Source organism: Oncorhynchus gorbuscha, linkage group LG25 (genome assembly GCF_021184085.1).
Source record: "Oncorhynchus gorbuscha isolate QuinsamMale2020 ecotype Even-year linkage group LG25, OgorEven_v1.0, whole genome shotgun sequence".
Taxonomy (NCBI): domain Eukaryota; kingdom Metazoa; phylum Chordata; class Actinopteri; order Salmoniformes; family Salmonidae; genus Oncorhynchus; species Oncorhynchus gorbuscha.
The window spans coordinates 29,134,879-29,150,099 of NC_060197.1; the positions used below are offsets into that span (position 1 = coordinate 29,134,879).

General features: G+C 47.0%; 1 protein-coding gene across 1 annotated transcript; it reads right to left on the reverse strand.

Moving 5' to 3' along the window:
• Nucleotides 1–1,920: 1,920 nt before the first annotated feature.
• On the reverse strand, nt 1,921–5,478 carry LOC124013840 (basic proline-rich protein-like). Its single transcript, XM_046328401.1, has 6 exons — nt 5,404–5,478; nt 4,122–4,751; nt 3,606–3,963; nt 2,881–3,517; nt 2,205–2,824; nt 1,921–2,162 (listed from the first exon to the last, which is right to left on the reverse strand). Exons 1-6 carry the CDS (start codon nt 5,476–5,478, stop codon nt 1,921–1,923), a joined length of 2,562 nt encoding a protein of 853 aa, XP_046184357.1.
• Nucleotides 5,479–15,221: the final 9,743 nt, after the last annotated feature.

Genomic DNA, 15,221 nt, shown 5'->3' on the forward strand with positions numbered 1-15,221 from the left:
ATGTCAGTAATTCCGTTATTTGCCTGTTGATGGAATTTCTCCGAGGCTTTTTGTGTCAACATCTTTAAACTTTGTTTAGACGCCGACAACCCCCACCCAGCTTTGTTGACGCAGCGGTCGTCTCCCCGGGTTGTAGCCTGATGTCTGGGAGACACAGCCACGCGTGGCGGGGGTGGGGAGGCTTTCCTGGAGCCCTCCCAGGTTCCTGTACAAAGAGGTTGGTCACTGTCCTTCCTGCACGTTCACAGCAGCAGCATCAGGCGACACATCAGCACAATGGGGAACCAATGTCTTTGCTCTTAGATGTAGATGACCCCCTCTTCAGTCAATCAACACGGACATGGTCAACATCAACAACATACCGTTTTTTTTTTTTTAAATCCACGTTATGTTCAGGTCATTTCAATAACAAAAAATACGACGTTGAATCAACGTGGAATACTGATTGAATTTGCGAAAATTCATCAATTTAAAGGAATTCTGCTATTTTTTTTACCAAGCCTTTCACCTAAATTTCGGATTTTTTTGGTGTTGATTTCATGTTTAATTCACGTTAGTTGGCTATCAGCCAAATGTAAATCAAAACTATAGGTTGAACTGATGTCGGTGCCCAGTGGATTGTGTGCACTGTAAAATAATTGTGTGCACCATTTAATCATTTCACCAACATTCACATGATGAATAAACATGTGGACTTGTGTTGGCTCCCCTAAGTTAAAGGCTTCAACTCAGTGGGCTAACGTTGTTTTCAGTTGCATATAGGCTATGACCCTGATTTGATACCCAGACAATCACATAAGGAGGTCCAAATAGTTTATTCCTGGTTTGAACTTCAGTTATTCAATACATCCTTGTTCCTAAACCCTGATTAATAAGGCTATTATAATTTAAGGAGTTTTATTAAGACTCTGTAATGACATTTAGGTTGTTGCTCAGAAGGAAACCGATAACTGTTGACATACTTTGACATATAGTAATTGGCTCACATCCAAATAAACTAGGTTCAGGTACTCAGTATCTGTATGAATCATTTGGGAACAAAGTTAATTTTGGTTAAAAAAATGTGAGACCGTGATACAATGATAATAACGTTACATAGCAACAGTAGCCCAGTAACTACTTGTAGTTACAAGCAGTGTCCATGCCAACACCGAAATAGAATCCATGTCTCAGGAAGATAATGAGTCACTTTCAAGGAATCTGATCAAGTTCAATGGGAGGCCGGGAGTCCACTCCGCAAGTTTGCAGACGGCATTCTTAGAAATGTTTCCTGCTCATATAGTTCCCTTGTGTTACAATCAAACACGTTATACAGTGGGGCAATAAAGTATTTAGTCAGCCACCAATTGTGCAAGTTCTCCCACTTAAAAATATGAGAGAGGCCTGTAATTTTCATCATAGGTACAATTCAACTATGACAGACAAAATGAGGGAAAAAAATCCAGAAAATCACATTGTAGGATTTTTAATGAATTTATTTGCAAATTATGGTGGAAAATAAGTATTTATGCTTATAACACTTGTTATAAGCATTCATAACAACTCATGGTTTCTTATAAAAAGCCTTTAAAATTGCCTTAAAATATACTTGGACTACATTATACCCACATGGTTCATTAAAAGTGGTACTGATGTTCGGTCCAAATCCTATTGATTAAAGACTGGCACCAAGACCGGCAGTGTTGGAAATCACAGGAGGCTGCCGGGGGGAGGACAACTCACAATAATGGCTGGAATGGAGCAAATGAAATGAAATGGCATCAAACACATGAAAACCATGTGCTTGATGTATTTGATACAGTTCCACTGATTCCGCTTCAGCCCGTCCTCCGTAATTAAAGTGACAATCTTCAATAGACCTTGTATTATTCTAGGTATGAAGAGGATTCATTAAGAAATATTTATTTATTTAAACTTTATTTAACTAAGGGCTAGGTCTATGTGTCCAGGGCTGGGGGCTGGGTCTATGTACCCAGGGCTGGGGGTTAGGTCTATGTGTCCAGGGCTGGGGGCGGGGTCTATGTGCCCAGGGCTGGGGGCGGGGTCTATGTGTCCAGGGCTGGGGGCTGGGTCTATGTGTCCAGGGCTGGGGGCTGGGTCTATGTGTCCAGGGCTGGGGTCTATGTGCCCAGGGCTGGGGTCTATGTGTCCAGGGCTGGGGGCTGGGGTCTATGTGTCCAGGACTGGGGGCTGGGTCTATGTGCCCAGGGCTGGGGGCTGGGTCTGTGTCCAGGGCTGGGGGCTGGGGTCTATGTGCCCAGGGCTGGGGTCTGGGTCTATGTGCCCAGGGCTGGGGTCTATGTGCCCAGGGCTGGGGGCTGGGTCTATGTTCCCAGGGCTGGGGGCTGGGTCTATGTTCCCAGGGCTGGGGTCTATGTGTCCAGGGCTGGGGGCTGGGTCTATGTGCCCAGGGCTGGGGGCTGGGTCTATGTGCCCAGGACTGGGGTCTATGTGCCCAGGGCTGGGGTCTATGTGCCCAGGGCTGGGGTCTATGTGCCCAGGGCTGGGGTCTATGTGTCCAGGGCTGGGGGCTGGGTCTATGTGCCCAGGGCTGGGGTCTATGTGCCCAGGGCTGGGGTCTATGTGTCCAGGGATGGGGGCTGGGTCTATGTGCCCAGGGCTGGGGTCTATGTGCCCAGGGCTGGGGGCTGGGTCTATGTGCCCAGGGCTGGGGTCTATGTGCCCAGGGCTGGGGTCTATGTGCCCAGGGCTGGGTTCTATGTGTCCAGGGCTGGGGGCTGGGTCTATGTGCCCAGGGCTGGGGGCTGGGTCTATGTGCCCAGGGCTGGGGGCTGGGTCTGTGTCCAGGGCTGGGGGCTGGGGTCTATGTGCCCAGGGCTGGGGTCTGGGTCTATGTGCCCAGGGCTGGGGTCTATGTGCCCAGGGCTGGGGGCTGGGTCTATGTTCCCAGGGCTGGGGGCTGGGTCTATGTTCCCAGGGCTGGGGTCTATGTGTCCAGGGCTGGGGGCTGGGTCTATGTGCCCAGGGCTGGGGTCTATGTTCCCAGGGCTGGGGGCTTGGTCTATGTGCCCAGGACTGGGGTCTATGTGCCCAGGGCTGGGGTCTATGTGCCCAGGGCTGGGGTCTATGTGTCCAGGGCTGGGGGCTGGGTCTATGTGCCCAGGGCTGGGGTCTATGTGCCCAGGGCTGGGGTCTATGTGTCCAGGGATGGGGGCTGGGTCTATGTGCCCAGGGCTGGGGGCTGGGTCTATGTGCCCAGGGCTGGGGTCTATGTGCCCAGGGCTGGGGGCTGGGTATATGTGCCCAGGGCTGGGGTCTATGTGCCCAGGGCTGGGTTCTATGTGTCCAGGGCTGGGGTCTATGTGCCCAGGGCTGGGGGCAGGGTCTATGTACCCAGGGCTGGGGTCTATGTGCCCAGGGCTGGGGGCTGTGTCTATGTGCCCAGGGCTGGGGTCTATGTGCCCAGGGCTGGGGTCTGGGTCTATGTGCCCAGGGCTGGGGTCTATGTGCCCAGGGCTGGGGGCTGGGTCTATGTTCCCAGGGCTGGGGGCTGGGTCTGTTCCAAGGGCTGGGGTCTATGTGTCCAGGGATGGGGGCTGGGTCTATGTTCCCAGGGCTGGGGGCTGGGTCTATGTGCCCAGGACTGGGGTCTATGTGCCCAGGGCTGGGGTCTATGTGTCCAGGGCTGGGGTCTATGTGCCCAGGGCTGGGGTCTATGTGTCCAGGGCTGGGGGCTGGGTCTATGTGCCCAGGGCTGGGTTCTATGTGCCCAGGGCTGGGGTCTATGTGTCCAGGGCTGGGGGCTGGGTCTATGTGCCCAGGGCTGGGGGCTGGGTCTATGTGCCCAGGGCTGGGGTCTATGTGCCCAGGGCTGGGGGCTGGGTCTATGTGCCCAGGGCTGGGGTCTATGTGTCCAGGGCTGGGGGCTGGGTCTATGTGTCCAGGGCTGGGGTCTATGTGCCCAGGGCTGGGGTCTATGTGTCCAGGGCTGGGGGCTGGGGTCTATGTGCCCAGGGCTGGGGGCTGGGTCTATGTGCCCAGGGCTGGGGGATGGGTCTATGTGCCCAGGGCTGGGGGCGGGGTCTATGTGCCCAGGGCTGGGGTCTATGTTCCCAGGGCTGGGGGCGGGGTCTATGTGCCCAGGGCTGGGGTCTATGTGCCCAGGGCTGGGGGCTGGGTCTATGTGCCCAGGGCTGGGGGCGGGGTCTATGTGCCCAGGGCTGGGGGCTGGGGTCTATGTGCCCAGGGCTGGGGGCTGGGTCTATGTGCCCAGGGCTGGGGGCGGGGTCTATGTGCCCAGGGCTGGGGGCAGGGTCTATGTGCCCAGGGCTGGGGGCAGGGTCTATGTGCCCAGGGCTGGGGGCTGGGTCTATGTGCCCAGGGCTGGGGTCTATGTGTCCAGGGCTGGGGGCTGGGTCTATGTACCCAGGGCTGGGGGCGGGGTCTATGTGCCCAGGGCTGGGGGCAGGGTCTATGTGCCCAGGGCTGGGGGCAGGGTCTATGTGCCCAGGGCTGGGGGCAGGGTCTATGTGCCCAGGGCTGGGGGCTGGGTCTATGTGCCCAGGGCTGGGGTCTATGTGTCCAGGGCTGGGGGCTGGGTCTATGTGCCCAGGGCTGGGGGCTGGGTCTATGTGCCCAGGGCTGGGGGCGGGGTCTATGTGCCCAGGGCTGGGGGCTGGGTCTATGTGCCCAGGGCTGGGGTCTATGTGCCCAGGGCTGGGGGCTGTGTCTATGTGCCCAGGGCTGGGGTCTATGTGCCCAGGGCTGGGGGCGGGGTCTATGTGCTGGAGCTTTGTGCCAAGAGATTGGGGCTGGGTCTTTTATTTATTTGTATTTTATTTAACCTTTATTTAACTAGGCAAGTCAGTTAAGAACAAATTCTTATTTACAATGACGGACTACCAAAAGGCAAAAAGGCCTCTGGCGGGGACAGGGGCTGGAATAAAAAAATATATATATATATAAGACAAAATACACATCATGACAAGAGAGACACCACAACCCTACATAAAGAGAGACCTAAGACAACAACATAGCATGGCAGCAACACATGACAACACAGCATGGAAGCAACACCACATGACAACAGCATGGTATCAACACAACATGGTAGCAGCACAAGTTAGGAACACATTATTTTAAATGATCAAATTCGAAGGAAACTTGCTAAGAAACAGGGTTCAATAGTGAAGTAGACTGTATAGACCATCTTATCACAAATTCAAACTACTGTATGTAATTCCTGTCACAATTCATTAACGCCATTGGGCCATTTGATTTTGGCATAATTTCAGACTTTCTATAAATATTGCTTCAAAACAATGGAAGGCCCAAGGTGTGAATTTCTCACCCACTATTAGTGCAAAATGTTGCATAGCAAACAGCTTGTGGGCACCTTGGATATTACAGGCTACAAAAGACAGGTGGTTTTACAAAGCACACCTTCACATGGGCATGCAGTGAGGCATCAAAGATAACCCAGGTGACTGGCTGTGCAGTCTCAATGTCTCTTAACATTGTCATGGTTCTCAGTCTGGACTGGGTCCATGGCTCGTTGAACTGTTTGCTCAAATCAAACTCTGGGCTGTTTGCTTATGCCTGAGCCAAAATGAGAGAGGGGGGAGAGAGAGAGACAAGGTACGTGCTGCGAGCCATGTGTCAGGGCTGGGGGCTGGGGGGGGGGGGGTGTCCCCGTCTTAGTGACTCCATGGCTGGGACCTACGTTGCCGTGGCATTAGGATTGATTTCAAAGGGAAAGAGGGACGAGCCCAAGGACACCCACCTCCCCTTGTTGTCAATAAACAAAGACAGCCAGGAGTCAGGGAAAGAGAGCGAGAGAGACAGAGGGAGAGAGAATCCACAACGTAGTAAACAGCAGCTGTGAAAGTGCATGGCGGCAGTCTTTCTCCCTGCCGACGGGAAGACAGCCAGAACGGTCTGCCTTCTGCAAGTCAGTCCACTGGCGCGACACAAGACAGGAAACTCACAGGAAAGAATGGTGGGACCATAGAGGCAGGAGCCAGGTCAGGGACAGTAAGCCTGTCGGAAGTTATTGTTTTCGGACCAACACCGGCGTCTGTCCACAGTCGAAGAGTAATCTTCCAGTCGGGTCTGGCCTGGGACAGGTTCCACTTATGTCATGACCCCTCCAATAGGGATTTTCTGGGACAGGAAGCCCCGAAGTTCGTCACCACAAGAGCCGTACTGTGTCCTGCTTGTAATAACAGTAGCAAGTAGTTATTTAATACATTTGATGAACTTCCTTTTTCAATGACCTTAATTCGATACCTATGGGCCATAAGGAACGGGAGGACACTGACCTTTTGGATGTAAACAATGCTTATGATAACTATCACAACTACCTCCCCACTCTATAAGTCATTTTGTGGATGCCAGACACACTCCAACTGCATTGTATGTGACAATCTCACAGTTCCCTCCACACATTTCTTTAGATGCATAAGCTGGTCTTTCAACCGGCTACAGCGATCCTCTTCTCGCGCGATGATAAGTTGTATATTTGTCCATCTCTCCTCTATTCTGTTCAGTCTCCATTACCTCCCACGAACAAAAAATGAAAAGGATGACACACAATAGCCCGGATAACTCCACCAGCACTCCCTCCTTCAATACTTAAAAACATTTTTACCAAGTTTTGTTTCCAGTTCCAGGGAAAATGGAAAACAAACAAGAACCAACCAGGCTAGTTCGTGCTCGTTCCGGCCCGGCACACTTTGATTCCTCTACATGACATAACTCTCTCTCACCTCTTTAGTGTGTGTTATTCTATGGCCTGGCTGCCTTGGTCTCACCCTGACCTGCAGCCCAGGGCGTCATGGCGATGGTCGAGGAGGTGAGGCTCGTGCTTAACGCCACAATAAGGGACCATCGGCCAAAAGAGGAAATCTGACCTGCTGTTTGGCAGTCTCTACAACACCGCCTTTCCCTGTGGCCTAGCCGACCACCCTGACCTCGAGCCACCCCTGTTGATTGTTTATGGAAGAACCCCCCCCCCCCCACACACACAGCTATAAATACCTGGCGGCTCTTCAGCAAGAGGAATTTAATAGACTGAGAAGAGCCTCATCTACTCATAGACAGCAACTTGGTCGGAGACAGGTTCCACATAACTCTGGGAGGAAACACAGCAGAGATACAGTATGTTTGGTATTTAACTCTGTCACTCCTCCATAGACCTTTTCTGCGGTAATAATGTGAAGAGATAATAGACCGTTATATTACTGTATGCTCCTGCACAGGGGGAGCCTACTTTTAGTATCATCCTAGGGTTTGGAAATGAGCCAAGTCTACTTGGGTCCCGAACTGTGCCAAAAGAGAGATGAAATCCCTATGACTGTAAGCAGTACAGGGCTGAGGGCTCGCACAGCTGTTCAAACCTCCCAGAAGCCCCGATCTCATAGCCTAACATGGCATAATAGAAAACACACTCCAGTCTAAATGGCCCAATACAACACAGCTGTTTCATCTGCTAGTCCAGCGCCAATTCCCTTAATCCCTTTAACAGGGTGTAGTTGGTCAAGAAAGACAACACAAACACGCGTGGCACTTGAGGCCATGCAGGCAACACTATTCAGTTGATCGACGGAACAAATCCAACAAGTGTCACAAACGAACAAAAATGAATGGATCATTTCTTCAGGAGCTGTGGTTCAGTGGTTGGACACGCTTGATGCTCTCCTTAGCTATGGGGCCACAGAGTTCCCTAATCTGAATAATCTTTTATCTATAGCGACATTGAGGCCCCGGTTCATTGACTGAACCCTGAGCTTTCTAACTACTTTAAGGATTTCATGGTTGGATTTGGCTCTATCGTCCAAACTACGATAAGATCACCAAGTCTGGTCATATCGGGTTGGGAAGGCTTCATGCTGTAATGAAAAGTCACAGATAATAATGTGATTATCTAATGTGGTGTAGTCGCTTATTCTTTGTAAAAGAAAATCCCATTGCATAGGGCTCAGACAATTACCGTATTATCGTGTCACCGACGGTTATGGATGAGACCATTATGACAATAAAATGAGTAAGTTCAGGAGTAAAGATTTGCTTAACAAGTCGCATAATAAGTTCCATGGACTCACTGTGTGAAATAGTAGTTTAACATGATTTTTATTAACGACTTCCTCATCTCTGTACACATAAGGTCCCTCAGTCAAGCAGTGAATTTCAAACACAGATTCAACCACAAAGACCAGGGAGGTTTTCCAATGCCTTGTAAAGGAGGGCACCTATTGGTAGATGGGGGAATAAAAAAGAAGCTGACATTGAATATCCCTTTGATCATGGTGAAATGATTAATTACACTTTGGATGGTGTGTCAATACACCCAGTCACTACAAAGATACAGGAGTCCTTCCTAACTCAGTTGCTGGAGAGGAAGGAAACCGTTCATGGATTTCACCATGAGGCCAATGGTGACTTTAAAATAGTAAAAGGAGAAAACTGAGGATGGTTGCGCCACAATTACTAACCTAATTGACAGAGTGAAAATAAGGAAGTCTGTACAGAATTTAAAAAATCCAAAATATGCATCCGGTTTGCAAAAATGTTTTCACTTTGTCATTATGGGGTATTGCGTGTAGATGGGTGAGAGAAAAAAGCGATGTAATCCATTTGGAATTCAGGCTGTAACACAACAATGTGTGGAATAAGTCAAGGGGTTATGAATCCATTCTGAAAGCACTGTAAATCACATCTGAAGCTATAGACAAACAGTGAGTTTCTCCAGCAGACAGGATTTAAAGCAAATACGAAGCTACGGAGGGAATGACATGTTTAGCCTCTCAGTTGTTTGTTCAAATTATTGTTTCCTTTCTTTTCACAATGGGGGTATTTTGGTGAAATTGTTGAAATTCCTGGCTTTTTCCGGGAAAGCACAGACCGCGATTTTATGGACATGTTCAGTTAAGCATAGTTAGATACATAACATGCACTATGTTAAAACATAACTCTGGCAGTACTTAATACATATTATTAAACAGTCTTTATTTAGGAATAAAATAGAAGTGTGACCTAAAAGGGCATTTCCCCACCACACCACAACCATGGAAATAGTCAAACTGCCTGATCCATCTAACCACAGTATAGTTCACCACCTGTGGGTTTTACCCAGTTTCATTTCAAACACCACATGCTCTCAGGAATGATTATTCATCATCCCGACATATTCTCATCACATAGGTTCTTTTATCACTGCATTTTGATTGCATTATCTTAGCTTGACACCTGAAGTAACTCCAGCTCTAATCTTTGGAAGGCTGTCCAGCGATAGAAAGGTGACCCCTTCAATGGGGTTGTGTAGAGTCTGTAGTGGCCACATTGTGGTGTAAGGGAACAGTAATTGTCATTACTATGCAGTGGACACCAGCCATGCCAGCATGTCACTAGCCTCTCAGTCTTGTTAACATACAGTGGGGCAAAACATTACTTAGTCAGCCACCAATTGTGCATGTTCTCCCACTTAAAAAGATGAGAGAGGCCTGTAATTTTCATCATAGGTACACTTCAACTATGACAGACAAAATGAGGGAAAAAAATACAGAAAATCACATTGTAGGATTTTTTATGAATTTATTTGCAAATTATGGTGGAAAATAAGTATTTGGTCAATAACAAAAGTTTATCTCAATACTTTGTTATATACCCTTTGTTGGCAATGACAGAGGTCAAACGTTTTCTGTAAGTCTTCACAAGGTTTTCACACACTGTTGCTGGTATTTTGGCCAATTCCTCCATGCAGATTACCTCTAGAGCAGTGATGTTTTGGGGCTGTTGCTGGGCAACACGGACTTTCAACTCCCTCCAAAGATTTTCTATGGTTTGAGATCTGGAGACTGGCTAGGCCACTCCAGGACCTTGAAATGCTTCTTACGAAGCCACTCCTTCATTGCCCGGGCGGTGTGTTTGGGATCATTGTCATGCTGAAAGACCCAGCCACGTTTCATCTTCAATGCCCTTGCTGATGGAAGGAGGTTTTCACTCAAAATCTCACGATACATGGCCCCATTCATTCTTTCCTTTACACGGATCAGTCGTCCTGGTCCCTTTGCAGAAAAACAGCCCCAAAGCATGATATTTCCACCCTCATGCTTCACAGTAGGTATGGTGGTCTTTGGATACAACTCAGCAATCATTGTCCTCCAAACACGACGAGTTGAGATTTTACCAAAAAGTTATATTTTGGTTTCATCTGACCATATGACATTCTCCCAATCTTCTTCTGGATCATCCAAATGCTCTCTAGCAAACTTCAGACGGGCCTGGACATGTACTGGCTTAAGCAGGGGGACACGTCTGGCACTGCAGGATTTGAGTCCCTGGCGGCGTAGTGTGTTACTGATGGTAGGCTTTGTTACTTTGGTCCTAGCTCTCTGCAGGTCATTCACTAGGTCCCCCCGTGTGGTTCTGGGATTTTTGCTCACCGTTCTTGTGATCATTTTGACCCCACGGGGTGAGATCTTGCGTGGAGCCCCAGATCGAGGGAGAATATCAATGGTCTTGTATGTCTTCCATTTCCTAATAATTTCTCCCACAGTTGATTTCTTCAAACCAAGCTGCTTACCTATTGCAGATTCAGTCTTCCCAGCCTGGTGCAGGTCTACAATTTTGTTTCTGGTGTCCTTTGACAGCTCTTTGGTCTTGGCCATAGTGGAGTTTGGAGTGTGACTGTTTAAGGTTGTGGACAGGTGTCTTTTATACTGATAGCAAGTTCAAACAGGTGCCATTAATACAGGTAACGAGTGGAGGACAGAGGAGCCTCTTAAAGAAGAAGTTACAGGTCTGTGAGAGCCAGAAATCTTGCTTGTTTGTAGGTGACCAAATACGTATTTTCCACCATAATTTGCAAATAAATTCATTAAAAATCCTACAATGTGATTTTCTGGATTTGTTTCTCATTTTGTCTATCATAGTTGAAGTGTACCTATGATGAACATTACAGACCTCTCTCATCTTTTTAAAAGGGAGAACATGCACAATTGGTGGCTGACTAAATACATTTTTGCCCCATTGTATGTGAAGTTGTGAGCTTAAAAGAGGAAAGTAATCTATTTGCAGCAGGGTAACGCGTGGAGGACAGAGGAGCCTCTTAAAGAAGAAGTTACAGGACTGTGAGAGCCAGACATCTTGCTTGTTTGTAGGTGACCAAATACGTATTTTCCACCATAATTTGCAAATAAATTAATTAAAAATCCTACAATGTGATTTTCTGGATTTTTTTTCTCATTTCGTCTATCATAGTTGAAGTGTACCTATGATGAAAATTACAGGCCTCTCTCATCTTTTTAAAAGGGAGAACATGCACATTTGGTGGCTGACAAAATACTTTTTTGCCCTACTGTATGTGAAGCTGTGAGCTTAAAAGAGGAAAGTAATCTATTGGCAGCAGGGATGTGCTGGGCCCATCACTATAAGTTTTCTAAGGTCCCACAGTTGACAGTGCATGTCAGAGCAAAAACCAAGCCATGAGGTTGAAGGAATTGTCCGTAGAGCTCCGAGACATCATTGTGACGAGGCACAGATCTGGGGAAAGGTACCAAAACATTTCAGCAGCATCGAAGGTCCCCAAGAACACAGTGGCCTCCATCATTCTTAAATGAAAGAAGTTTGGAACAACCAAGACTCTTCCTATAGTTGGCCCGCCCTGCCAAACTGAGCAATCGGGGGAGAAGGGCCTTAGTCAGGGAAGTGACCAAGAACCCGATGGTCACTCTGACAGAGCTCCAGAGTTCCTCTGTGGAGATGGGAGAACTTTCCAGAAGGACAATCATCTCTGCAGCACTCCACCAATCAGGCCTTTATGGTAGAGTGGCCAGACTCACCACTCATCAGTACAAGGCACATGACAGCCCACTTGGAGTTTGCCAAAAGTCCCCTAAAGGAATCTGACCATGAGAAACAAGCTTCTCTGGTCTGATGAAACCAAGATTGAACAATTTGGTGTGAACGCCAAGAATCACCTCTGGAGGCAACCTGGCACCATTCCTACGGTGAAGCATGGTGGTGGCAGCATCATGCTGTGGGGATGTTTTTCAGCTTCAAGGACTGGGATACTAGTCTGGATTGAGGGAAAGATGAACGGAGCAAAGAACAGAGATCCTTGATGAAAACCTGCTCCAGAGCGCTCAGGATCTCAGACTGGGATGAAAGTTCAACTTCCAACAGGGCAACGGACCTAAGCACACAGCCAAGACAACGCAGGAGTGGCTTCGGGACAAGTCTCTGAATGTATCCTTTAGTGGCTCACCCAGAGCTTGGACTTGAACCTGATCTAACATCTCTGGAGAGACCTGAAAATAGCTGTGCAGCGACCCTCCCCATCCAACCTGACAGATCTTGAGAGGATCTGCAGAGAAAAATGGGAGAATTTCCCCAAATACAGGTGTGCCAAGATTGTAACATCATACCCAGGAAGACTCAAGGCCGTAATCACTGCCAAAGGTGCTTCATCAAAGTACTGAGTAAAGGGTGTGAATACTTATGTTAATAAGGTATTTGTGTTTATTATATATAGCATTAGAACACATTTCTAAAACCCTGTTTTTGTGTTGTCATTATGGGGTATTGTGTGTAGATTGATGAAGAAAACATGTGTTTAATCAATTTTAGAATAAGGCTGTAATGTAACAAAATGTGGAAAAAGAGAAGGGGTCTGAAAGTGTACTTTCCAAATGCACTGTACATATAATATATGCCATTTAGCAGACGCTTTTATCCAAAGCGACTTACAGTCATGTGTGCATACATTCTACGTATGGGTGGTCCCAGGGATCGAACCCACTACCCTGGCATTACAAGCGCCATGCTCTACCAACTGAGCTACATTCACACATAGAGGAAGTTATGCCCACTGTTATCTATTCAAACACAGGCTTGCTCCTCTCTGTGAGACACTGGCCCATGCTTTCCAATGCATTTGTAGCTGGGCACAGAGAGAGGGTCAGAGTTCGTAGTCCCCTAAGCTCGTCAGAGGGATGCAGCGGGCCTTACACCCTGGCCTCCAACACAACCTGCTCCCCCTGCTGGTACATAGTGGAGGTGCCGGCGAGCTCCATTCACCTGTTGTCGAGAGGAGTCAATGGTCTTGTCTGAATACCCATTCTTGCCTTCTAAATGGTAGACATTTTGGGTATGGCAAAAATGTAATGGCTTATTTGATAGAATATACGTTTCGTAATGCTTAGGTTGTTACGAGTGTACTGATACAAGTAGGACAAGTGACATCCCGTCAACTTTGAGAAAAAACACTTTATATCGGATGGGTGCGCATGTTGTTCACACGCGTGTATCTGCACTCTCATTGGCTAGAATGGTCCCACCTGATCTTTTATTTTTTTTTATTTTTTATTAATAACAAATCAATACATAAAGCACATGAGGGAACACAAGCATACATAGATAAATTGCGCATTAGATTTATGAATTCTCGGTATGGATGAGCCTAGTATGTTGATCTTTGTTGCTTACGTCATTCTATTTTCTTAAACAGTACGTTATCAGTAGTAGGTAGTACGATTAGTACACAGTATGCAGTTTTAGTAAGTAGTTGGCGAGACATATTTCAGACTCAGCTATTGTCTCTCAGTTGTTTGGTCCAAAATCTAAATGACATGGTTATTTTATGAAGTGGTAATACGCGGTGTAGATTCATAATTCCATCTTCAACTGTAAAATCGCGAAAATAAATTAGATTTGTGCTATTGTGTCATTGGTTGTGAGCTCATATCCTAGCACTTAGTATCACCATTCATGCTGAGTGGAGAGAAGTGTAGCAGCCCCATGGCACTGACGGTGGAGGTCATAGGCAGCCATGTTGAATCAGTGGCTCCCCACTCACTTCGTTTCCTAAGAAACAAAAGCTATGAAACATGATACATATTTGTCTCCTTAATGACCATCTGAGAGTGGGCTACAAAGTGGACTATAAAAGTCATGTTTTTTTTTCTGTGGTTTGCTATGTGTGCCATTTTCTCAAATAGAATGTACCCAAAAATATATAATTCACTACATTCATGCCACTCAGGACTCACTTCTTATAGTGGCACTCGATGGGTATGACGGGTTTAACCCTTCTGACTATCAGGCTGCCACTGACCGTGGGGAGAGAACACATGCCAATAGAGAACACCAGTTTGTTGGAGTACATGGGCCATTCCCCATTTACCTGCAGGGGGTGAAGAAGCATTGGCTATAGGCCTACAACATCCTATAACTTCATATGTTTTGACAATTTAAAGAATGCATTGTCACTTAAGTTGCCTACATACAGACAGAAACGTATTTGTCATTGACCATTAAAGACAGCCAAAAGAATAGTGAGACAGACCAAACTTTGTCATATAAAAGCTGACACTATTTAATGTGTTATTTTTGTTTTTTTCATTGCTACACTAGGTTACTTTAATCTGGACTCACTGCCACAGCCCTGGGCTGGGTTTTCCAAAAGCATCATAGCACTAAAATCCTCTTTCGTCCATTTAGTTTCAATAGAATTAAGATTCTTTTAGTGCTAGGATACTTTTCGGAAAACCCAATCCAGACCAATTCAGATGTCGACGCCATCTAATGAAACAGGTGGACAGGACAAATGATCGTGATCCTTAGTTCCTGGAGTGCCCTGTAAGGGTGAATGAAATTGAGGTTAGAGTGGTCAATCGAATCTCCTATGCTGAGGCCATTCAAATAATTGAGATAACAAGTGATGCCAGTGAAGATATGGTAGTGGATATACCACAGCCAGTAGTAAATGTTTTCTGCAAGACATATATACCATGTGCATTAAAAAGGTGGATTTTGTTGCGTTCCTTGCCACAGTTCTAAACTGTACAGCAAGTCTGGGAGGAAACTGGACTGTGGCTGCGGCAGAAACGTTTTTGGGACTTGCAAGGGGTAATGGTAAGGAAAGACCCACCCCCAGGTTCCCCTTGAGCCTGTGTAGGGATCAGATGTTTTATTTATTTTTAACTGAAAAGTTGTTTGATTTATTTTTGGTAGTTCCGTTATTTTCTGTTTCCATCACGCATCGTAGATGGCAGGATGCACATTGTGCGATCGCAAATATACCACAGAAGAATGTGAGGTTGCGAAAACAATGCCTCTCTCTTTTCGAATAATGATCTATTCACTGTATCCTAATTTTTTTTCATTTCATATAATTGTACTTTTAGCCCGTCTATATCCCAATGTATTTCTGATTTTAGAGGACTTCGGAGACTAAATTGAAACATATTCTGTTTCAAAGA

Bases quoted from the DNA above. Each gene is read 5' to 3' on its own strand.
- LOC124013840 (XM_046328401.1), bottom strand. From the start codon at position 5,478: ATGTTAAGAGACATTGAGACTGCACAGCCAGTCACCTGGGTTATCTTT. The intron at 4,752-5,403 runs GTGTGCTTTGTA...CTTGGCACAAAG, and splicing joins CACTGCATGCCCATGTGAAG to CTCCAGCACATAGACCCCGC. The intron at 3,964-4,121 runs GCACATAGACCC...CTGGGCACATAG, and splicing joins GACCCAGCCCCCAGCCCTGG to ACCCCAGCCCCCAGCCCTGG.